Below are 24,685 nucleotides of genomic sequence, written 5' to 3' on the forward strand. Positions count from 1 at the left end.
ATCCCTTATTCACCCATGGTCCTATGGGGGACAACAATGGAAACTCAGTGTCCGGATTGGTCCTGTCTGACCCCACCACACCGAAGCAAAACACTAAGGGCGTGTGGCAGAGCAGGGAGCTCCGGAGGGAGTGCAAAGGACAGACTTAGGGGCCAGAGCGTGGCACCACATAGGACTCGACTGGAGGACACTCCTAGAGGTCAAAAAACAGACCTTGATCTATTTACAGGTTTTTCTTTTATTTTTTTTAATTAATGAAAAAATTGGCATTGTTTTTCTTTTTGTCGTCATCGTTGTGTTCTCTTTTGTCACTTTGTCTTGCTATGCCTTGGTGTTTTTTGTGCATATTATTATCTCTGCAGGTCTATCTAAAGAAGATAGACTGGATGAACAATCTGGAGGAGAAAACATTGGGACCAATGGTTCCGGGGGGGATCATGGAAGATGGGGAGGTGGGGGAAAGGAGGTGGTGTTGACTAACCGAGGGACAAGGGAACAACAAGTGATCCAAAATTAGTGGCAAGGAGGGTGTGTGAGGCCTTGTAGGGATTCAGCAAAGACAATGTAAAGGAGAGAAATTACTGAAACCCAAATGAAGGCTCAGCATGATAGTGGGACAAGAGTAAAGGAAAAGGAAATAGAGGAAAGAACTAGGAGGCAAAGGGCATTTATAGAGGTCTAAATACAGGCAATGTACATATGCAAATATATTTATATAGATGATGGGGACATAGATCTACATGCATATCTTTATAGGTTTAGTATTAAGGCAGCAGATGGACATTGGACCCCCACTCAAGTACTTACTCAATGCAAGAACACTTTGTTCTATTAAATTGGCATTCCATGATGCACACCTTCCTGACACGATCACTGAAGACAAATATGTGCACAAGGAAATATCGTGAAGACAGCTAATAGTGCCCGGCTATCAAAAGATATAGCATCTGGGGTCTTAAATCTAGCTCAGAAGCAAGAAAGCCCACATGGAAGAAGCACACCTGTGTGACCATGAGGTGTTGAAGGGATCAGGCATCAGGCATCAAAGAACAAAAAATCATATCATTGTGATTGAGGGGGAGTGCAGAGTGGAGACCCAAAGCCCATCTGTAGGTAGTGGGACAATCCCTTACAGAAGGGGGGGGGTGGAGATGAGCCAGTCAGGGTGTAGTGTAGCAACAATTAAACATACAACTTTCCTCTAATTCTTAAATGCTTCCTCCCCCACACTATTATGATCCCATTCTACCTTACAAATCCAGCTAGATCAGAGGATGTACACTAGCACAGATAGGAACTGGAAACACAGGGAATCCAGGGCAGATGATCCCTTCAGGACCAGTGGTGAGAGTGGAATTACTGGAGGTTGGAGGGAAGGTGGGGTAGAAAAGGGGAACTGATTATAAGGATCTACATATAACCTCATCTCTGGGGGACAGACAACAGAAAAGTGGGTGAAGGGAGACGTCAGACAGTGTAAGACATAACAAAATAATAATAATTTATAAATTATCAAGGGTTCTTGAGGGAGGGGAAAGCAGTGAGGGAGGGGGAGGAAATGAGCAGCTGATACCAAGAGCTTAAATGGAGAACAAATATTTTGAGAAGATGAAGGCAATGAATGTACAAATATGCTTGACAAAAAGGATGTATGTATGGATTGTGATGAGTTGTATGAGCCCCAATAAAATGATTTTTTTTAAATGCTCCCAACATCAAAAAGTTCAGGACCAGATGGTTTTACTGAAGAATCCTACTAAGCATTTGGAGAAGAGTTAACACCAATTTTATATGAACTGCTTAATAAAATAGAAGCATACCATATAATACCAAACTCATTTTACGAAGTAATTATAATCCTGATACCTAAGCCAGGCAAAAACATCACCAGAATGGAAAATTATAGACCAATATCCCAGATGAATATAGATCCCAAGATTTTCAACAAACTTCTGTCAATTGATGCAGAAAAGGCATTTGCTAAAATTCAGCTTCTACTTTTGAATAAAACCACTCAAATAGGAACAGAAGGGAACTTACTCAACATAACAAAGGCCATATGTGCAAAACCAATTACTAGCATCTCACTTAATGGGGAACAATTGAAAACATTCCCTTCTTTGAACAGGACAGACAGGGTTGTCTTTTATAATCTCTCTTACTTAATATAGTCCTAGAAGTCTTAGCCAGAGGCTTATGACAATAAAAAGATAAATTGATGGCACCCATCTTGGCACAGAAGAAACAAAACTATATTTGCAGATAATATAGTTCTACATGTAGAAAATCTCACAGATTTGGCAATGTAAAAGGCTATAAAATCAACATATAAAAATCAGCTGAATTATTTTATGTTAACCTCCCTGGCAGTAATTCCGAGTGTGGCTCAGGGTAAATGTTAACTGTGTATTAAAGTTTATCATACCTGGAATGTCTACTAGAGAGATTAAAACGAGTAATTTCTTAAGAATTACAGGCCTACAATATAAAACAACACATTTTATGCAAAACAATGAACCTCTTTGGGTACAAAATTACTGATATAATTAGACTGGCAGGGAGGTTAAAGAAGTGGAAATTAAAAGAACAACACCATTTACAATAACTACCCCAAAAAACTAAATAACTAGATATAACTCTTACTAGAGAAACAAAAGACTTATGTGAAGAAAATTATAAAACACTTCTACAAGAATCTGAAAGAGACTTACACAATGGAAGAATGCCCCATGATCCTGGATAGGAAGATAGATCAGATACAGTGAATATGTCAATATTACCCAAAACACTTTATAAATTCTGATCCAAGTCTCAGCATAATCTTCAAAGAAATGAATAAAAAACTAATCGACAACTTTATATGGAAAGAAAACAAACCCAGGATAAACAGAACACTATTAAAAATAAAAAACAAAGTAGAAGGCCTTTCACTCCCAGCTTTTAAAGCCTACTATATAGACATAATCCAAACAACTTAGTACTGGCACAACAATAGACATGAAGACCAAGGGACTAGATTGAGAACTGAAAAATACAACCAAGTACCTACAGACAACTGATCTTTGATAAAGGACTAAATATATTAAGTGGGGCAGAAATGATCTTTTCAATAAATGGCCTTAGGAAAATTGAATCTCTACCTGCAAAAGAATGAAACAAGACCTATACCTTACACCATGTACAAAAACAATGCAAGATGGACTGAAGACTTAAATATAAACCCTAGAGCCATAAAAACCATCAATGGAAAAATGGAGACAAACTTAAGGGCCTTAATACACAGCATAAATACACTATCAAACATAATGAAAAATACCCACACTGGAGAATACAAAATTGAGAACAGGGACTTTCTGAATTAGGACATCTGTGCACATCAGAAGGCTTAATTAAAAGGGTTAAAAGAGAGCCCCCAGAATGTGAAAAAACATATTCAGCAATGATATATCAGATATAGGGCTAATTTCAAAAACATATAGAAAACTACAACACTGTTTAAGAAACACTACAAATAATCTAATAAAAATGGGAGCAAGACATGAGAAGACAATATTTACTCATGATGGCATGTAGGCAGCCAACAATCATATGAAGAAATATCCACATTCATTAGCAATAAGAGAAAGACAAATTAAAAAAACAGTGAGATACCACCTCACATCAACAGTCAGCAAAAAAAAAAAAAACAACTAAGAAATAACAAATGCTGGAGAAGATGTGGAGATTGGAACATTGATACACTGCTGGTGGGATTGAAGAAGCATACAACCACCATGAAAAACAATATAATGTTTGCTGAAGGAAATGCAAATACAAATACCGTTTGATCCTGCAAGCTCTCTACTTGATATAGATCCTAAAGAAATAAAGAGCGAAACACAAACAGCCATATGCACAGCTAAAATGCAGAAACAACTCCGACTATAAAGAATGGATAAACAAACTCTGGTACATTCACACCGTGGAATATTATGCATCTTAAGAAAGAATGACAAGTCTGTCAAATACCTTAAGACATGGACAAAATTAAAGAACATTTTGCTAACAAGTTAGTCAAGCTCATAAAGCTAAATATTTTATGACACCATTATTATAAAGGTATATAAAGGAAAACGTGTTTTTTACAGCAAAAGGATACAACGTTTAAGACTATAACCTGGCCAGGGTTGAGCAGGGAACAAAGGAGGGGGTCAGAAGAAAGGGCCAGGAAACTATGGAGGAGGGAGGGTGGGAAAAGGAGAGAGGCACTTCTAGGGGGAGTTGAATGGGATCCAGTTAGTGATTTGATTTGATACGCTGGGCTGTGCAACTATACAGAATATGTTTTTCTTTGTGTCATATTCCACACACAAAGGAATATATAAAAAAGGAATACATACATGCATATATTTAAATTTTAAAAGAGAGAAAGGATAGGGGTCAAAGCCTTAAAAGCCCCTCAGATGGCTTACCCATCAGATCTAAACACTGGTCTGAGTGGCTACAAAAGGAGGAAACGTAAAACTGAAATGACTGACTTGGATTCTTTTGTGACCTACAAGTTCCTTAAGAAAGAAAGAGGAAGAAGAATGGAAACAGAAAACACGAACAGTCCGATGTCAGATGAATGATGTTTCACTTTGAGATGGCAATGACTGCCATGAAACAAAATATGTCTGAATTGTCGAATGGAAACCTGTTGCAATGACGAAACATGCAAAGTTTCCCTTAGTTCTTTAATGCTTCCTCCTCCCCCACTATCATGACCCCAATTCTACCTTAAAAATCCAGCTGGACCAGAGGATGTACACTGATACAGATAGGAACTGGAACCACAGGGAATACAGGGCGGATGATCCCTTCAGGACCAGTGGGGAGAGTGGCAATACCGGGAGGTTGGAGGGAAGGTGGGGTAGAAAGGGGAAGCCGATTACAAGGATCTATATATAACCCCCTCCCTGTGGGATGGACAACAGAAACATGGGTGAAGGGAGACGTCAGTGTAAGACATGACAAAATAATAATAATTTATAAATTATCCAGGTTCATGAGGGAGGGCCTCAGGAAGGGAGGGGAAAATGAGGGGCTGATACCAAGGGCTCAAGTAGAAAGAAAATGTTTTGAAAATGATGATGGCAACAAATGTACAAATGTGTTTGACACAATGTATGTATGGATGGATTATGATAAGAGCTGTAAGAGCGCTCAGTAAAATGATTTTTTAAAGGCAAAGTAAAATAAAACACTTTGTGTCCCAGCCACCTGCAGTTCTCTGACCTTTTTTGACTGTTCTCTAGGTTCTAAGCTTGGCTGCCTCTTCAGTTGCCTCTACAACGGTGCGTGTCCATTTCTTTAGACAAGTAGACTACGCACTACTTAAGATACCTGTGAATTCTCAGCACCTCCTAGAAGTTTCCCCATACACGCCGATAGGGTTGACTAATTGCTAATGTTCCTATTCAATTAGATAGGCAAGAAGACCCACCTGGAGAGAACTAGCCAAGTGGCTACCTTAGTTAAGTAGCACAGAATATGTAACCAGCAACTGTGGGTTAAGTGCATGGATGATCATGCTTAACTCTTCATGCCTAGCACTTACAAATGGGAAAATTATGAAGTGCAAGCAACCGTGTGCTTATCTTGCTTATTGGGTAAATCAACACTGGGTACCTACCACAAAAGGTCCTCTCAATATGCAGCCACAGAAGGCGGGACAAATAGTTCCCTCCTCCAATCATAATTTAGACACCTAATGCATGGAGGAGGCGGTGGTGATATTGCCGTGGTTTCCATCAAAGGGGTTTTATTTCTTCTTTCAATGGGCCTCAACCATAGGAATGTTCTCTTGTGAATACATGTTATTGTCATAAAGAAGAACAAAATATGTGTAGGTAGACCTCCTGAAATGAGCCTGCAGAGCATGGTGACCAACGGGCTCCTGTGCTCAGCCCATCTCACCTCTCATTTAATTCCTGTAGTCTCACAGGGAAGCAATTGGGGATCAGCCTTGAGGTGTGGACCACAGGCTGAAGGGAACTGGTGGAACCCTCTTCTGGGAAAGCCACCTCATCACTCACATGACTGGTTCCAGGTGAATAGGTTCCTATTCAAGACATGGACTGGCCTTGTTAGGTCTCCTGTGTACACCCACCTTATTGGCTCTCCCATATCAGAGGCCCTCAAACGCCTCTTCACCAACCTTCCTTGTAAATGCCTCCTCTGGGAGTGGCCCAGTTGAGAGGGTAAGAGAGAAGAGAAAGCCAAATGCATCTCCGTCCTTCTCCATCACTACTTTCCTCTGCTCCTCTGAAGGCTCCTGGAGCACGACTTCTCCGGAGGCACTGAAGGAACGGTGTCAATGTCTATAGATGCAAAAGCACTGGGCATCCTTCTCAACTGCATGCTTTGTGATGAGAGAGAGGTCTGAGAGCTGCAGTGGCAAATTGATAGGGAGGACCTGCCCACAGAATCACTATCTTTATTACTGTTGGCAATATAATTAAATAGCACCTGTCTCTTTGATCATGCATTTTGGGGAACAATGTTGGATGTTTTTTTTGACGATTTCTTTTGGTCAACTCATCCTTCCACCAGAATGGAAGCTCCAGGTGACCCAGGGATGGGTCTTGTGCTCTTGGTTGTGGTACCAGGCTCTAACACAAGACACCCAAAGTCAGTGTTTAGTGTGTATCTAAAGCTGAATGATCGATGAATGACTGAAACAAACAAACAAAAAACCCAGACCCTGGTCTGCTCACCTTCTCCAGTATGGCTTTTCCCCACGTCATCCAACTGAATCTTCTGCTGGGCTTCTTCCAGCTGCTTCTCCACTGCCCCCAAATTCTTCTGTACTTGCTCCCACTTGCTCTGGAAGAAAAGGCTCCCACAGCTGTTCGGTGGATTTCAACTCACATCGACCCAGTAGAACAGGGCAGAGCTGCTCCATAGAGTTTTGGAGGCTGTCCCTCTTTATAGGAGCAGGCTACCTCATGGCTCTACCCCCTGGCAACTGGTGGTGTGAACCACTGACTTTGCAGTTAGCCGCCCTCCGTCTAACCCACTGAACCATGGGGACTCCTTCAAGGTGTGCATAGAAGGTCGATGGAGTTAGCCAGTCACTGCGTGGTTCTAAGCCTTGACCCCTCCCAGACCAAGACTTGTGGCTGCCGGCTTCTATGGAGCCTGTGTCTGGCTCCTGGCGACCTCGTGAGTAGTCAGAAACCCAGCCTCGTCCTGGACACTCCACATGAAGCTGGTTGCAAACTCAACCACTGCTGTCCACATGGGCTGACTGGGAGAGACCTAGCTCACCACATCTGTTTTTCTAGTCTGTCTTAGTCTGGAAACTCTGCTGAAGTCTGTTCTGTGGCACAGCTAAGTACCACCACGGACAGATGGGTGGTCGCTGCCCATGTGACACATTGGCCAGAATCAAACCCGCGGCTCCAGTAGAGAAGGTGAAACGTCTCCCGCTGACGTGCCTGTGCCCTCATCAGAGACCCATGTGGTCCTCATGACCTTGGCCATGGGCTTCAGAAAGCCTGTGCCTCTCACCTAGGCTTACCAACCCCAGACATGAATGAGCCCAGGGGGACAGTCCCAACTACTCCCAGCCATCCTGCTCAGCCACCCAGATGGCCCACCTTCAGCTCCTGCACTTCCCGGAAGGTCCTCAGCCGCTCTGCCCGCTCCACCTCCAGAGCCTGACAGGCCACGTCCCCCTTGAAACGCTCGTCCGCCAGCTCTGTGGTCAGGTCAGCAATCTGAAATGGTTGGTAGAGAATGCGTCACTCATGTGGCCAGCAGAGTTTGTGCCCCTACATACACTTCGCCACACCACTCTTGGTAAAAACACCAAGGGTTGTCATGGAAACCACTGGTTGGCGCCAGCAGTTTGGATAGATATACTAGTCTAAAGGTTTCAGTGGCCTGAATCCATACATGGTGGTACCGAGAAAGAAAGGCCTGGCAATAGCTTGCTTTAAAATCTTAGCCCCTAGTTACTCTTTGGGTCTGCAACAGAACTGATCCCATGGCTCCACTGACAGGCAAAACCAGACAAGGTCTATCGTGGAAGCGGTAATTCTAGGGAGGTCCGCGCTCATTCAAATTGTCAGCTGTTGGAGACTCAAAGGGCAGCATTGGCCCAAGGATAATGGTCAGAAGGTAGGAATGGGTTAGGACATGAAGTACTTATTGATGAAGATCAAAGAGTACTTCCCTTCAGCATGACTTACCCCTCAGTGTACAAGAATAAAGATCCCCACTAATGGATCACATCAGTGATGGAGAAGGATGTCATTGTAGCGGGATCCATAGTCATTGAAGCAAGACTCAAGAAGTCTCGCTCTGTATTGCACTGGGCAACTCAGTTGCACAAAACTGCTTCTTCTAATTGTTAGACAGCCAAGGTGTCACTTTGAGGGCTAAGGGGTGCCTGACTCAAGATAGGATAGTTTCCATGGCTCCTAGGGGTGGGGAAGCTGGACAATGAGTAAGAGGAACCAGAGAGGTACGGAGGCATTTGGATTGACAGCATTGACCAAGAACATTCAATATCCCGCAGAGAATGATTAAATCTGCCTGGGAGAAGAAAAGGAGCCCTGCCATATACTGTTACCTGTTGGGCTATTCACCGCAAGGTTAGCCGTTCAAAACCACTTGCCCCTCCCCTGTCAAGATTTGGTCTTGGAAATTCACAGGGCCAGTTCTCCCGTTCTACAGGGTCACTCTGCGTCACAGTCTCCACGGACGTGAGATTTCTGAGTTTGGGGAGAGGTACGGCCAGAATGTAGCCACACAAACGAGAATGAGAAGACTTTATCTCACATGCTTTGGAGTCGTCATTAGGCGGGACCAGTCCTTGGAGAAGGCCATCGGGCTAGAAGGAGGAAGGCCCGCAAGGAGGTGGATGAACACAGCAGCTGGACTACCGGGCTCAGCCGCACGGACTGTGAGGAGTCTGCGGCCCAGAGGGTCTCTACAAGACGAACTTGACTTTCCACTAAGAGCAATGACCTTTCGCTCTACTGTCAACTTGTGGTCCTGTGGTGACTTGCATGTCACTGTGATGCTCGAAGCTATGGCTCTGGTATCTTCAATACCAGAAACTTACCCTTGCGGGACAAGCTTCAGCAGAGCTTTCAACTAAGTAGAAGCTCTGGTGGGTTTGTGCTGGGCTAAACATGAGGTTGGGAGTTCAAACACACCAGCCACTCCAGGAGAGGAAGATGAGGCAGGGGTGAGTAATACATAGAGCAAAATTGCAGAATAGACCGTTGAACCTGATCCTAATTTTGTTTGTGTTTGTACGTAAAAGAAATGCTCTCTTAAAACTATTAGTAAGTTTTTTCTTCCCCCTAAAGAGGTGAACACAAGGTGAACTCCAATTTCCAAGTGGGACATTTCTGTACTATTGGAAAATAAACAGTTCTGCCACAAATATGCGTTGTTTTTGTCATCAGGAAGGGGAAAAATAAACAACTTTCTCTCTAAATTAGTAGGAACTGAGGGAAGCTCCATACCTCAGGCCTGCGGCTCCACACATTCTAATTCAAGTCCACCGTCCTTTCCCTTGGGAGCCCTTGTGGTGTAGTGGTTATGCATTGAACTACAATCCGCAAGGTCATCAGTTCAAAACCACCAGCCACTCTTAGAAAGATGAGGCTTTCTGCTCCCATAAAGAGTTGCAAAGTGTCAGAAACCCGCAAGGGCAATTCTGCCCTGAACTATAGCATCACTATGAGTGGATGTTGACTCGGTGACAATGTGTTGACTTGAGTTGATCCTTTCCCCACAGGACTGGTTACACCAGGGCCTGCTTGGACCAAAACACAGATTTCAAATGAGAAAAAGCAAAAGGGGACATGGGAAGCTGCATGGGAATATTCTGAAGTCACATGGTAAGTGAGTGGTGGATCCGGGATTTGAACCCCAATCTGATAGATCCAAAACATGGCCATCTGTTCGTGGATGCATTTTCCCATGCTGTCCAGGCATCTCTGAGGTAGGCTTCTTTTACGCTACTCCTTATACTGATATTTCCCCTGTGGCCTGGGGGAAATCCTTGCATTACAATGGCTTGATTAAAATGTAAATAACATGGTTCATTCAGGTAGACAGGATTTCATTTCTCCTTATTAAAAACAAACAAACTCACTGCCATTGAGTCCATGCTGACTGATAGAGACCCTAGAGCACAGAGTAGAAACGCTTCCTGTGGGTTTCCAAAGCAGTCAATCTTTATAGGAACAGAAAGCCTCATGTTTCTCCTACGGAGCTGCCAGTGGTTTCGAACATCAGACCTTGTGATGAGCAGTCTAACATGTAACTTTGTATGACTGTGTGAATCACCCCTACTGCCTACTTCCAAACTTCTCCATAACCCTTGCAGAAGTTCAATGCATCCTTACTGACATAGAGAAGAAACCAAATCCTAGCGGCCTTCTAGGACGGGGTAGAACTACCTCTGTGGGTTTGACACTGTAATTGCTGCTGGGAGTAGAAAGCTTCATCTATCTCCTGCAGCACAACTTTTGGTTTTGAATTGTTGATCTTGTAATTAGCGGCCCAACACACACTTCACTATGCCGTGAGGGTTCCTGAGTGACACTAAAGCAGTAGCCAAAAAGGTACAAGTAACTGAAGTGCCCCTTAACAGATGAATGGAGAAACACAGTTCTTATGTTCGAACACATTTGTTGCAGCCACTGTGTGACTTCATCTTGTGTGCACAGGTTCTCAATTCAATTGGCCGACTGCTCCCTTTTCAGAAAAAAAAAACCAGCTACTCAGCACCTAAACAAGTACTAAGGCAACTAAAACTTTTACACTCTAGCTTATAATCTGCACAAAGGGTTGTTAGGTGCCATTGAGTCCATTACGACTCATAGCGACCTTCCCTACAACAGAACAGGCACGCACAGGTATTGTAGCTGAAAGAGTGAGGCCAACAGGTGCAGGCTGGCACATCAGGCATGCCCCCACCTCACACCCTGCCCTGCCACCAGCATGGATGCTAAACTCCAGAGCTGTGCTCTCTCCACTTAGCCAATGAGTCTAGCAATTAAGCTGTGCTAGTTCGCCCAAGCAAAGTGATTCCACGATCAATGTAACGCATTCACTTTGAGTTTCATAGAACCCAACTCTCAAGTGCAAGGGGCCCTTTGAGTCCTTTCAAACTGGGAAGTGATGAAAGACTATGGAGAAAAAACAGCTTCTGGCCTTTTCCCAGACCTACAAATCCCTCTGCCTTCCACAGGGCAGCGGGGCGGGGGCTTTGTGCTTCGGTAAGGAGGGGGGGTCCACACCCCTGGCTGTTAGGAGAAGCAACATGAAAGGCAATTCATTGAGAAGAGGGCTGGGTTTGCAAACCCAGAAGGGTCATTGCAGATTACTCAAGGATCAATCACCCTCAAATGCCGTGGGAAACCTCCACAGATGCTCCACTGGGCAACCACGCACTGTCGTCTCCAAGGCTCCCCGAGAAAGCAAAGTGGGGAGAAGTGAAGCCACTCAGACTCCAGCAGAACATACCCTGAGCTCTGGCAGCCTTTGGGAAAGGTGAGCAGGGGCTCTTTTTATTGTTGGGAATCTCCCCAATGGAAGAGGCACCAAGCCAACAGCCTCTGGTTGCACAGCTCAATGGCACTGATCCTCCTTCTCGAAGGCCTTCCTCCCCCGCTGACATAACCCCCAGCCTCCAAAGCTTCCAGTCTTCATCTTTCTGGTTTCTATTGTCCATTCCATCCCATAGCGATGGCCCTCGAAGAGCAACATGTTCATGTTCAAGGCAGACATTTTTGTACAAGTTAAGCTGGACATGTGTCATTGACTAGTGAAGTTATGCTACTGTTTGGTTTTCAGAAGAACTTCATTCAGGGAATGGATATTTGGTGGGGGGTGGAGTTCAGGTTTAAAGATCATCTCAAAGTACTGTATATACTCGAGTATAAGCCAACCTGAGTATCAGTCGAGGCACCTAATTTTACCACAAACCTGCATAAAATGTGTGCTGAAAAACTCTCCTTATACACGAGTATCTACAGTAATTGTTTCGGGGCCTCATGCAGCCTCCACGACTCCAGAAGATCAGGATTCTATCAGAATTTAAAATTCTGCATTGCATTTGGCCTCTCCTTTGGATAGAGTCTTGGATCACTATGTTTAGTGACAGTAGCCAGGAACCACCTAGTTCTTCTGGTCTCATAGTAGGAGTTGTTTAGGGAGGCAATTGGCTACACATTCCAGATCTTCCTCCTCTTCTTGACTTTCCTGTCATTCCATAGGAGTAGAGACCAATTGCCATCCCTGGGATGGCTGCTTGTAGGGAACCAAGATTGGACTGTCACCGACACTTGCTTTCCTGAATCCAGTGGGCATTATTGGAGCGCTTAAGGTGTACCAGACCCTGCCCTTGACGACCGCTCTATGGAATTGGGAGGAAAAGTAATCACAGTAGTACCCATGTGTCTTTACTCAACTCTGCCCTTGACTCTTATATTCAAGGATTGCCAGATCTAAGACCCAACTCACCTGCCTGCAGAGAGCAGAAAACAACCACCTCCCACTCTCACCCTCTCTTGGGCTTTTCCGCCTGCCACACAAAAAAGGCCTCTTTTTTCTAGGCTTTGCATAGACCAGAGCTCACACTTACTAAATTTGGAGGCGAAGCATGTCAAGAACTTGGCACCCATCATTTTTTTCACTCTCTCTCAAACTCACTGCCACCGAGTCAATGACAACTCATCGTGACCCTACAGGACAGGTGACTTTCCCTGTGAGTTTCCAATACTGTAATTCTTTATGAGAGGAGAAAGCCCTATCTTTCTCCTATGGGGCAGCTGGTGGTTTCTCCTTTAAGACTATCAATATCTTCCAAAGTATTTCAGTTATTCTCTTTTTTTTTTTTGCTAGCAGAACTGACTAGCAACAGAGGCATTGAGACCTGAAATGAGCTACCCAGTATGGTAGCTGGTTAGGTGGCCTACTTTGTCTCGCCTACTTTGGACATGTCATCAGGAGGAACCAGCCCCTGGAGAAGGACATCGGGCTTGGTGAAGCTGAGGGTCTGCTAAAAAAGGAAAGCTTCCACGAGATGGACGGCCACGGTGGCTGCAGCCATGGCCTCCACCATAGCAGTAACGGAGAGGATGGCGCAGGTGAAGCAGCCTGTCCTGTTGCACACGGGCTCGCTAGGAGTCAGAGACAACTCAATGGCACCGAACAAGTAGCAGAGAGTGTCGAGTCCAGGAGCCTGGCTCATAACCAGTCTCTCCTTTAGCCCCCTTCCTCCATCTGAGGAGCAGGTGGAGCGGGAATCCTAAGGACCCGGAACAGACCACTATCCATGACTCGGAGACATAACAGTTCTTGTCCAAGGTTAAACAGCCAATGGGGGACAGATCAAAGGCCTGATCAGATCCTGATTCTACTATGATCAAACAGAGCACACGTGAACAGCCCCCATGGGAGATAAGCCACCTTCTGTCCCCATCCACCTGTAAGACTCCAAAGAAGATGTGAATCAGCCAATGAGGGGCCAGCCTCACTAGCCCCAGCTGACTCATATGCTGTTTGTCAAGTATATTAAGCCTCGGGCAGCTCAGTCTCAAGGCACATGCCCCAGAGCTGTCTCAGTCAGCAGGGAAAACCCAGAACAAATCCCTAGCTTAGTGGCAAGCTTCCAGGGTTTCCAGAGAGATACACAATGGCACAGTTCAGAGACCAAGGTCTGTATTCATTTCTCTCCAGGGATGGAAGGTAGCTAGGTACAGAAATCACTCAAATAGTAGCAACAGACAGTGACCATGGGCCCACATGGCCTCGTGGTTACTTATTGGGTTGCTAACTGCAAGATCAGCAGTTCGAACACACCAGCTGTTCCTTGGGAGAAAGATGAAGTTTTCTGCTCCCCTAAAGATGTAAAGTCTCAGAAACCCACAAGGAAGGTTCCACTCGGTCCTGTTATCATTGTTGTTAGGTGCCATGGAGTCAGTTCCAACCCATAGCAACCCCAACTCACTGCAATGGCCACACAGAACTCCCAATTATGGGGACTTATTGGGGAAGCCAACAAGTTACAAAATGGTAAGGACACTGGTCTTTCGTCTGTAACACCTCCCTCAGCCACGCTGGCAGACACGACTTTCTGGTCCTTGACCTTCAGCCACGTGGTCCCTTGGCCTCTGTATCCGTCCATCAACTCTCTGCTCTGTCTCATGGTCTCGGGGCTGTGGCCACTGCTGGCGTCACCACTTCCTGCAAGGATCTTCTAGGCACCCTGCACTGGTGGCTCCTAGTTCTGGATGGCGATTGGGTTGCTGCTCCAGCCTCTGAAATGGCTCACTCACATTCAGGCGAATGGCCAAACCGACCACGCCCCAAGTTCCAGTCTTCTACACCTTATTTGCATGTTCATACTCATTCAAACGTGTCGTCAGGAGAGAACAGTCCCTGGAGAAGGACATAGTACTTGGTAAAGCTGGGGGAGGCCCTTGCCAAAGAGGAAGGCCCTCGACGAAATGGACTGGCACAGTGGCTGCAACCCTGGGCTCAGACACAAGAACAGTTGTGTGTACAGCACAGGACTGGGCAGTGCTTCCTTCTGCTGTCCATAGGGTCAGTGAGTCAGACCCACTCAAAGGTACCCAACAAGAACAATCATTCATTTGAGGGGAGTACCAAGATTATGGATAGGAGAGCCACACCATGTGGTTTCACACAGAGGCTGCATGGACAGCAGAATGAAAGGCTGTGCCGTCTCATGCTCTCTTCATGACCATGGTCTGTCTGAGCCCACGCTGCTGCCATGGTGTCTTATGCACTTCCCTGTGGATGTCCTTCCTCTCCACTCTTCATGGACCATCCACCCGTAGAAAGACAGTGAAATGAAGTGCCATCGCCTGTCCTCCTTCCTACGGAGCATTCTGACTACAGTTTCTTCAAAGGTTGATTTGTGGATTCTTCTGGAAGTCCACACCATACTCGATTTTCTTCACCAGCATCACAAACAGGTGGGAATCCCGGGAAGGACTGAAGGGAGTGATGTTGCGCTGAGGGAATCCCAACCAATGAGATGGTGTGAATGGTGTACAAATTGCTGGATTTAAAACTGATGATTGGCTCTGTACACTGCCATCCAAGTTACAATATAAAGCAAAATAAAGCCAAAATACAAATGCATCAACTCGTCTTCCATCTTGCTTACATACCAACTTCCACATGCTTATGAGGTGACTGAGGGGACTAGGACTTGGAGGCAGGTGTACTTGAGTCTATAAAGTGACACCTTTACTTTTTCACATTTCAAATAATCCTTTTGCAGCAGATCTACCCCACACGATCTCAAAAAAAAATCACTGCCATCAAGTCAATTCTGACTCACGGAGCCCTGATAGGACTGTAACTCTTTTCAGGGACAGCAAGCCTCGCCTTTCTCCCAAGGAGCAGCTGGTGGTTTCGAACTGCTGACCTTGCAGTGAGCAGCCCAAGTTGTAACCAGTACATCACCAGAGCTTAATTTCTCCATGGATGCTTCACATACACACGGATTGAAGTCCCGTAGAATGCTTCACCCCAAAGAGCAAATAGCCAGCCACACCCTGCATCCACCCTTACCACCAGAATGGAGCCCAACCCTCTCATGAGGTTCGCATGGTCTGTTGTCATCTGACTCGGCCCTCACCCCCAGCCCTACCCCATGCCGCAAAACTCACTGCTGTCGAGTCAATGCTGACTCAGCAATCCCTTGAGCATTTCTGAGACTATAACTGTTTATGGAAGTGGAAAACCCAGTCCTTCTCCCAAGGAGCTGCTGGTGGTTTCCAACCAGCAGCCAAGCAGATCACAGCCCAACATGTAACCACTACACAGACTCCAGTCTTCCTCCCACCTGTCCCTTGCCTCACCGGCATACTGCCACTTCCAGGACAGCCTGTGCCGGGACACCCTTACACCATGCCCTCTGCCCGGAATGCCCTCTGCCCCCTGGGGGCACTTTGCTGCTTCTCTCCAGCCAAACAGTCTTTCCAGTCTGCACATATCCTCGGCCTCCGTCACTGGTTACAGAGCCCCTCAGTGGGTCAGGACTGGGCTGGTATGATACATCCTGGCAGCCACGGGGATGCTGGTTGATCTCAAGTCAATTCAGACTCAGGGTGACCCACGTGGGTCGCGCTCTTCAGAAAAGCCCCGCTGGCACCGTGACCTGAGTGTTGGGCTTCTCACTGAAAAGTTTCCAGTTCAAACACGACCTGTGCACAACAGAATGAAACACTGCCCAGGCCTGCACCATCCTCACAATTGGCTCTATGCCTCAGCCCACTGTTGCAGCCGCTGTTACAGTCTTAGTCTTCGCCACTCCTCCATTTTACCTAGCACGGTGTCCTTCTCCAAGGACTGGTCTCTCCTGACAATCTGTTCGCGTAAAGTAAGAGGAAGTCTTGTCATCCTTGCCTCTCAGGGCATTCTGGCCATATTTCTTCCCAAACATGTCAGTTTGTCCTTTTAGCTACACATGGTAATTTCAATATTCTTCTCCAGCACCACGATTCAAATGCATCAATTCTTCTTCGGGCTCCTTGATTCAGTGTCCAACTTATACATGTACACATGTATAGGAGGCAATGGAAAATGCCCTGGCTTGAATCAGGCGCACCTTAGTCCTCGAAGTAACATCCCTGCTCTTCAATACTCTGAAGAGGTCTTGTGCAGCAGATTTACCTAATGCAGCGTGTCTTTTGATCTCCCGGCTGCTGATTCTATGAGCATTGATTGTGGATTCAAGCAAGACAAAATCCTTGTCACTTGCAACTTTCTCTCCACTTATCATGAAGTTACCTATTGGTCCAGTTGTGAAAGTTTTGGTCTGCTTTACATTGAGTGGCAATCCATACTGAAGGCTGTAACCCTTGACCTTCATCAGCAAGGGCTCACGTCCTCAATTTCACCAAGCAGGGTTGTATCATCTGCATATCTCAGATTGTTAAGACGCCTTCTGTGGCAGTTACATAATCTCCTGTCAACTTGGGAAGGGGTGGAGTTTAGCCTGTCAATCAGGTTGCAGCTTGATGGTCTCATTTGGAGGTGCAACAGAGATAAACAGCTGACTAGAGGCCAGATACACACCTCACTCTCTGCTTCATCTTCCTGCTGACAAGACACATGTAGCTATGCTGATGGAGTGAGAGCCCTGGAGCTGGAGGAGCCGCATGGAGCCCCACGCCAGTGCTGAGATGCTTACACTGCCACTGGATCCACAGACTTTCCACCCACTGCCTATGATCTGCCTGTATTCAGCATTATTGCATGGCTGCATGATTCTAAAGAGGAATTTATAGACTGGTATCTGACATATGGGCTAATATTGGACTTACAGACTTGATCTGGACTGGGCTGGATGTTTTCTTAAAATACAATTACTCTTTGATATAAAGTTCTCTATTAAACATAGGTGAGTGTCTCTGGTTTTGTTTCTCTAGTCAACCCAGACTAATCCACCTTCCAATCCTAATGCCTCATTCTTCTTCATATAACTCAGTTTCTCTGATGATTTGTTCAGCATCCAGATTGAATATGTATCATAAGAGGATACAACCCTGACACACCTTTCCTGACTTTAAACCATGTGTTTGCACAACTGCCTCTTGATCCATGAGCAGGGAAAGGTAGTGTAGCCATATACATAAGAGATTTTTTAAAGTTTTGGGAAAATTCCATTATATTTTTGATTCCATTTAAATCCCACCCCCCGCATATGTGTGTGTGCATGTATTAAAAACAAACAAATAAAAACCCAACTCCAAATTCCCTGCCATCCAGTCAATGAGGGCTCTTGGGACCCAATAGGACAGGGAAGAACTGGCCCTGTGGGTTTCTGAACCTGTTAACTCTTTGTGGGAGTAGAGAGCCTCATCGTCGCAGAGATCCGTATGTGTGCGTGTGTCTGTGTGTGTGTGTCTGTGTGTGTACGCCTTAACCAATAAATAATGCTGACGCCCCTTATGTGTGTGTCTGTGTTTCCACATATAATGCCATCAACATCCAATATTGTCCAGCAAACTTCAAACCTCCGACTCTCCTTCAGGTATTCCACTGTAAATGAACATTGACTTCACAACATGCTGTGAGGCTCCCCTGTTAATGCTGCACCAGGGACCGGCGTTCTTTCTCTGGACAGGGCCAGAGAGTAAGCATGGATGTTTTGGCCTCTGCCATCACAATCCATGCCAGCCTAGCCCAAAGCAGCTCTGCATATGTGAATGGGCGTGACTGGGTTCTGACAACAGCGTTGTTTACAAAAGCAGATGGTGAATGGCTGGCTTCCTCATTCATTTCCACTCTGAGGAATTTACATGGTCATACAACAAAACTCTCTTATGCACAGCATTCCAGGGAGCATCCTTTAAAGGTGACAAAGGTCACCACTCTGAGTGTCTCAGTGTTTCATCCATAGCGGGGAGGCAGAAGTGGCATTGCTGGGTCTCCCGGAGGAGCAGCTCCAGCATCTGCAGACCATGCCGATGGACTCACATGTCCACTTGCAGGCAGTGTACACCCAAACTCACTCCCATTGAGTCCTGATGGTTCATAGTGACCCTAGAGGACAGGGGAGCCCTATATATAGGCCCCTGTGGGTTTCTGAGATTGTAACTGCTTATGGGGGTGGAAAGCCCTGTCTTTCTCCCAAGGAGTGGCTGATGGTTTCAAACTGCTGACCTTGTGGTGTGCAGCCCAACGCGTACCCACTATAACACCAAGGCTCACTAGGAGCTCCAGATGGTCCGTGCCTTTCCCAAGTCTTGGCTACCTGGGACTTTTCAGTGTTTCCGACCCAACATGAGGCATGGAAATGGCGGCGGCGGTGGTGGCAATTTGCATTCCCCGGTGCACCACTTCATGAGGTGAGTGACATTTGGATTCCAGACCAAAAACACATACACTGCCATCAAATCAACGCTGGATCATAGCAAACCCTGAAAGGGCACCTGTCTACGGGAGTACAACACCTAGTTTTCTCTCGTGGAGCTGCTGATGGTTTTGAACGCCAGTCATTACATCACCAGGGCTCCTATTTAGATTCCAGAACATGTGAATCCATGAAACAAAGTCCCTCCCTTTGACAATGGCCGATTCACATGTTTTGCCTTTTTTTGTTGTTGTGTGTAAAGAGGTGTTTGTCTCCTTGTAATTGACTTGCAGAAACTCCTTGTTATGCTGTGTTCCCTTTGCCAGTTCTATGGCGCGCAAAGTTCTCCTCCAAGTATAGGGACGGTTCTTACTTTATGCTGTGATAGTGATAGACATTCATACACCGGCTACTTTAATACAGCAGAATGCACCACGCCCTGACCCCCAGGCACAAAATGATTTGTGCTTTGGTAATTAATTTGAGCAGTACTTTCCCGCTGTCAGCAGAAAACCCAGGTTTGAATCCAAACCAATATTCCCCTGACCTCAGTTTTATGAATGGGGACAATCTGAGCATTAGAGCACATAATTCTGACAGCACTTCACCCAGTGCCCATCCCTCCATTAACATCCCCCCTACACACACACACACACACACACACACACACACACACACACACACACACACCGCTCCCACAGTAGGACTTGCTCCCCACAGGGACCGGGGTACCTTGCTGTCCAGCAGGTCTGCATTCTGCCGCAGTTCATTTCTCGTCCTCTCTGACTTTTCCAGCTTCTGTCTCAGCGCCGTGAGCTCCTCCTACAGACACAAACAGGGGACCGAAGCCACTCTGGGACTGAGACACATGGGTGCCACTCGGGTCAAGAGCGGTTGGGGGATGGGGGCGGCTACTGAATGCAAACCCAAACCCGCCTCCAGTGAGTCCCTTCTGACTCACAGCGACCTCTAGGACAGAGCGGACCTGCTCCTTGAGGCGCCTAATGCCGTGCGTCAGTCTTCTCAGGACCAGACCGCCTCACCTTGTTGCCCGCAGCGGCTGGGAGATCCAAGCAGCCCAACCTGGCACCCTCTGTGCGGTGGGTGAGTGTTTGATGTGTGCGTGCAGGACATGACGCTTTGTAGAGTGGAGGGCAGTGGAAACGAGGAAGGCCCTCGGCGAAAGCGTTGGACACTGGCTGCAACCATGGCTCAAACAGAGCAAGCACGGGGAGGCTGGTGCGGGACTGGGCGGTGTTTCTCTCTGTTGTGCACGGGCTACTGAGTCAGAACTCAGTAGACAGCACTTAACAACCGCATGTGTGTCGGGGAGCTGGAGGCGGGGTGCTTCAAAAAGTTCATCAGAAAGTCTCATTTTCATTCCAGCTTTCCCCACCAACTTTCTAAAGCTCTCGGCCATGTGTGGAGAGCCTGGGACCCGCCATGGAGGGTGGATGTTGAAATGGAGCTGAAGGCCAGAGACCCAACTAGTGACGGCATCATCCGACGCCCCCAGGTGACCCTGTGTCTGGGCAGAGCACAGAGGGCTGTGATCTTCTGCAAGAAGAGACTGAGGCTTCTGGGTGGATTCAAACCGCCAACCTTCCTGTTCCAGACAAGTGCTTAACCCTTAGTGCCACCCAGGGACTCCAGGTGAAGGGGAGAATTGTTTTCGTTGAATTATTTTCCTCTAAGTGGGAAATTTCCCCAGGAGCCCCGGGGGTTTAGGAGTGTAGAGCTGGGCTGCTAACTGAAAGGTCAGGGGTTCAAACCCACTGATCACTCTAGCAAAGTGGTTCTCAACCTTCCTAATGCCACACCCCTTTCATACAGTTTCTCGTGTTGTGGTGACCCCCCCCCTCCCCCACCAACCATACAATTATTTTCGTTGCTACTTCTTAACTGTCATTTTGCTACTGTTATGAACTGGGTGACCCCTGGGAAGGGGTCGACCCCCAAGGGGGTTGAGAACCACTGCTCCAGAAGACAGACGAGGCTGCCGGTGCTGCCAAAGATGAATATTCTTAGGAGCCCTTGGGCGCAGCTCTCCCCTGTTCTTTAGGGGCTCTTATAGGTCAGGAGAGACTTTACTTTGGTGGGGGTTGGTTTTTATTCTTTGAAGTGAAGATAAGAAGATACATGCAGGACCCTATGGAATGGCCGATCTGTAGGGTACTTGAAGTGTCCCTCTGACCCTGTTGGTGTTGCCCTTCCACTGTGTACACAATGGAGGGTGCTTGGGACTGACAGCGGTGCAGGGGTCTGTGGAGCAGAAGCACAGTGGGGGCTGGACTCAGCTGGGGGCGGGGAGTCAGGGACAAACCTCCTTGGCCCGCAGTTGCTCCTCCCCCAAGGTGGTGCTCAGCAGGGGCCGCAGAGACCCCAGGAGCCGCCACCAAGGCCAGTCCTGGACCTGCAGGAACACAGCCACATTCCTCTGGATGCACTTGGTGGCCAGGCAGCGGATCTGCAGAGAGAGGACAAGGAGACTAGAGGAGGTCCTTTCCACCTGGCCAGAGGAGGAGGCAGAGGGAGGCAGCATGGGGCATAGAGGCCGGGGGTTTGCAGAGCAGTGGACAGACAGGAGAACAAAACACAAAACAAACATGTCCGGCCCTGAGCTCTGGGCAGGAGCCCTGGTAGTGTGGTTGGTTACACATTGGGCTACTAACCACAAGGTCGGCACTTCAAATTCACCAGCAGCCCTGCTGAAGAAAGATGAGGCTGTCTACTCCTGTAAAGAGTTTCAGTCTCGGAAACCCATGGGGGCAGTTCTGCTCTGTTCTACAGGGTCCTTATGAGTTAGAATTGATTCGCTGGCAGTTGAATCTGGCTTTGGTTTGGGGGCACCAGGCATTCATCCCTGATCCCTTAATCCTGCGTGACCCCATGCTGACAATCACAAGGAATCCACCCACTGCCATTGAGTGCATTCCACCTCTTAATGCTCCATGGATTTCTGAACAGACAGACCCATCTCTCTTATAGAGTGGCTGGAGGGGGGGATGGAGGTGGGGGATTGAATTGCCAACCCTGAAGTTAGCAGTCCAATGCTTATCCCACCATGCCGCCAGGGCCCCTTAATCCTATATAGTAAAGGGAGAAGATAATATTGCATAGGGTCACATCTGAAGATAGGTTTGAACACCAGTGACCAAGGTAAAACCTCACCTTAAAAGTACTTGGAAGTGCCCATCACAGACATGTTCATGATTTTGTTGTTCTCTAATATGAAGGGGCTTCAAAATGCTCATGAGGGAGAAAAATATTCCATTTTTTCCCATGAGCTTTTCAAAGCTCCCTCATAGCTAAAAAAAAAAAAAAGAAGCTATTTTTAAGAGTATTTAAACACTAATACAGTATTTTTCAAGCTCCACATGAGCCAGAATTAGTAGTCCATGAGGCACAGGGCTGTGGACTACAGGGTCAGTGATTACACCACCAGCCGCTGCAAGGGAGAGATGAGGCTGTCTGCTCCTGTGAAGAGTGACAGCCTCTGAAACTCAGACAGCTCTGCTGATGGCCGCCACGGCCATGAGCTTGAAGGGTTTTTGGGTATGTAGGTGGGTGAGTCATAATGTATTGCTACAAAAATCAGAGACCTTTATTAGTCTCGAAATGTGAAGCTATTGTTTCTTGCCACTGCCTCCATCCAGGGCCATCCACCTGTGAAGACAGTGTTTCCACCTCTCTGAACCTCCCCTGAGGACTCGTGCTCTGAGCGTTTTGATTCACAGCATCTCCAAGAGGCAATTCTGGCATCCTCGTGTGACACAAATCATGTTCATTGTCTCTGGGGAACACAAAGAAGTCTGAAGGGTCAAGATCAGGACAGGAGGGTGGATGCAGTAAGGTTTCCCAAAGGAATTCTGCTGAGACGGCTCTCACTACCTTAGGACAATGGGCAAGTTCGTTGTCGTGATAGGAGACAGACCTCTCCATGAAGCTTTCCTGGACTTCTTGTCACCAAGGCAGTTTTTCATGTTTTAAACATTCTTCCTAATAAGTTCATGATGATTCTGTGTCCTTGGAGATGGCCCATTGGAATAAAAACAAGTCACTATAACCTCCTGAGTTGCTCTTTGACCTTGACTTGAACTGGCCCTTGGAAGCTACTGTTTTGATTGGAACATTATTTGTTTGTCGAAGGCACCACGATGAGGCTCTTGTTACGTTTAATTGCCATCAAATCACACCCCCTACGTACAACCAAATGAAACACCGCTTGGCCCTGCGCCATCCTCACAATGAATGTCATAGCTGAGGCCCGCGATGCCATCTCTGTGTCAATCCATCTCTTTTCACTGCTCCTCTCTTTCCCAAGCATGATGTCCTTCTCTAGCCACTGGCCTCCCCGGATCACATGTCCGAAGTCTGTGGGAGGAAGTCTCCCCGTCCATCAGGCTAAGAAGCATTCTGTCTGTATTCGTCCCAGACAGATTTGCTCATGTTACTTTCTGTATTCTTCACCAGCACCCATTCTTCTTAGTCATTTTCCATGTGAAAACACGCATATGACGTGACTGAAAAGACCATGGCTTGGGTCAGGCATACTTTCGGCCGCAAAGTGACATCCTTGCTCTCCAATACGTTAAAGAGGTCTTGTGCAGCAGATCTACCCAATGCAATGCATCCTTTTATTTCATGACTGTTGATTCTATGAGCATTGATCGTGGATCCTGATGATGAAACTAAGGGGCATGTGTATTCCTGGGCGAATGTGGCATTTACTTGCAGCCACACCTTGATGACTGAATCCTGTTTCAGCACCTTTGCTTGGTATAAACCTGTGCATATATCAGTAGGAGCCCCAGTAGCAATACTTTCAGACTTATCCTCATGTTTATTTATGTATTTTTGAATCTTAAAAAAAATCATGATTTAGAGGAAGGTTAACACAACAGGTCAGAGTTTCACATTCAACAATTCATATGCTTTTTAATTCAGCTCTTCCATGGTCACCGACTCAATGGCCCATTATTTATCCATTTCCTCCCTCTGTTTCCTGTTTCCATCCCTCCTTCTGTCTTAACCCTCTGCTCTCGGATAATGCTTCCCTTTTCATCTTCAATGGTTGGCATCTACTTCAATAGATAAGGTCATAGAATTCTGTCTCTAGAGAGCTCTGAAGGCCAGGGCCAAGAGTGGGTCTCCAGATTCTGAACTTGCCCTTGGGTCTCCTAGACCTTAGTGGCCTTGACCCAGCTCCTGCCTTGGGTGCTGTTCTCCAAAGACAGAGAGGTTGAAATCCCAGACTGAGCCAGGAGAGCATGGACTACCTCCTAGAGGTCAAGATCAAGGTGGAAAGTCGTTGAGTCAAAGACCTAGGAATAAGCAGACTGCCGTGCCCATGGCTGGCTGGCCCGTTTACTGAGATGGGTCCTTGGACCAGCAGCAGCACCAACTTCCATGGCAGGTAGTAAAACAGAGTCTCCTGCTGCATCCTTTTCTTTTTCTTTTTTTTAAAACATTTTATTAGGGGCTCATACAACTCTTAGCACAATCCATACATATACATACATCAATTGTATAAAGCACATTTGTACATTCTTTGCCCTAATCATTTTCAAAGAATTTGCTCTCCACTTAAGCCCCTTTGCATCAGGTCCTCTTTTTTCCCCTTCCTCCCCGCTTCCCCCTCCCCTTTCCCCCATGAGCCTTTGATAATTTATAAATTATTATTTTGTCATATCTTGCCCTATCCGGTGTCTCCCTTCACCCCCTTTTCTGTTGTCTGTTCCCCAGGGAGGAGGGCACATGCAGATCCTTGTAATCGGTTCACCCTTTCCAACCCACTCA

At 46.6% G+C, this 24,685-nt stretch overlaps 1 protein-coding gene across 1 annotated transcript in view; it reads right to left on the reverse strand.

Moving 5' to 3' along the window:
• LOC142428565 (unconventional myosin-XVIIIb-like) overlaps window positions 1–24,685 on the reverse strand; it is a 181,796-nt gene that overhangs the window by 64,688 nt on the left and 92,423 nt on the right. Inside the window, exons 18-21 of the mRNA XM_075533417.1 lie at window positions 21,210–21,353; window positions 19,619–19,708; window positions 7,623–7,742; window positions 6,738–6,846 (exon numbers count right to left, since the gene is read on the reverse strand). Of these exons, the coding sequence (XP_075389532.1) occupies window positions 6,738–6,846; window positions 7,623–7,742; window positions 19,619–19,708; window positions 21,210–21,353 (463 nt within the window). The remainder of the gene's footprint in view (window positions 1–6,737; window positions 6,847–7,622; window positions 7,743–19,618; window positions 19,709–21,209; window positions 21,354–24,685) is intronic.

This window comes from Tenrec ecaudatus, chromosome 16 (genome assembly GCF_050624435.1).
Source record: "Tenrec ecaudatus isolate mTenEca1 chromosome 16, mTenEca1.hap1, whole genome shotgun sequence".
In the NCBI taxonomy this organism is placed as follows: domain Eukaryota; kingdom Metazoa; phylum Chordata; class Mammalia; order Afrosoricida; family Tenrecidae; genus Tenrec; species Tenrec ecaudatus.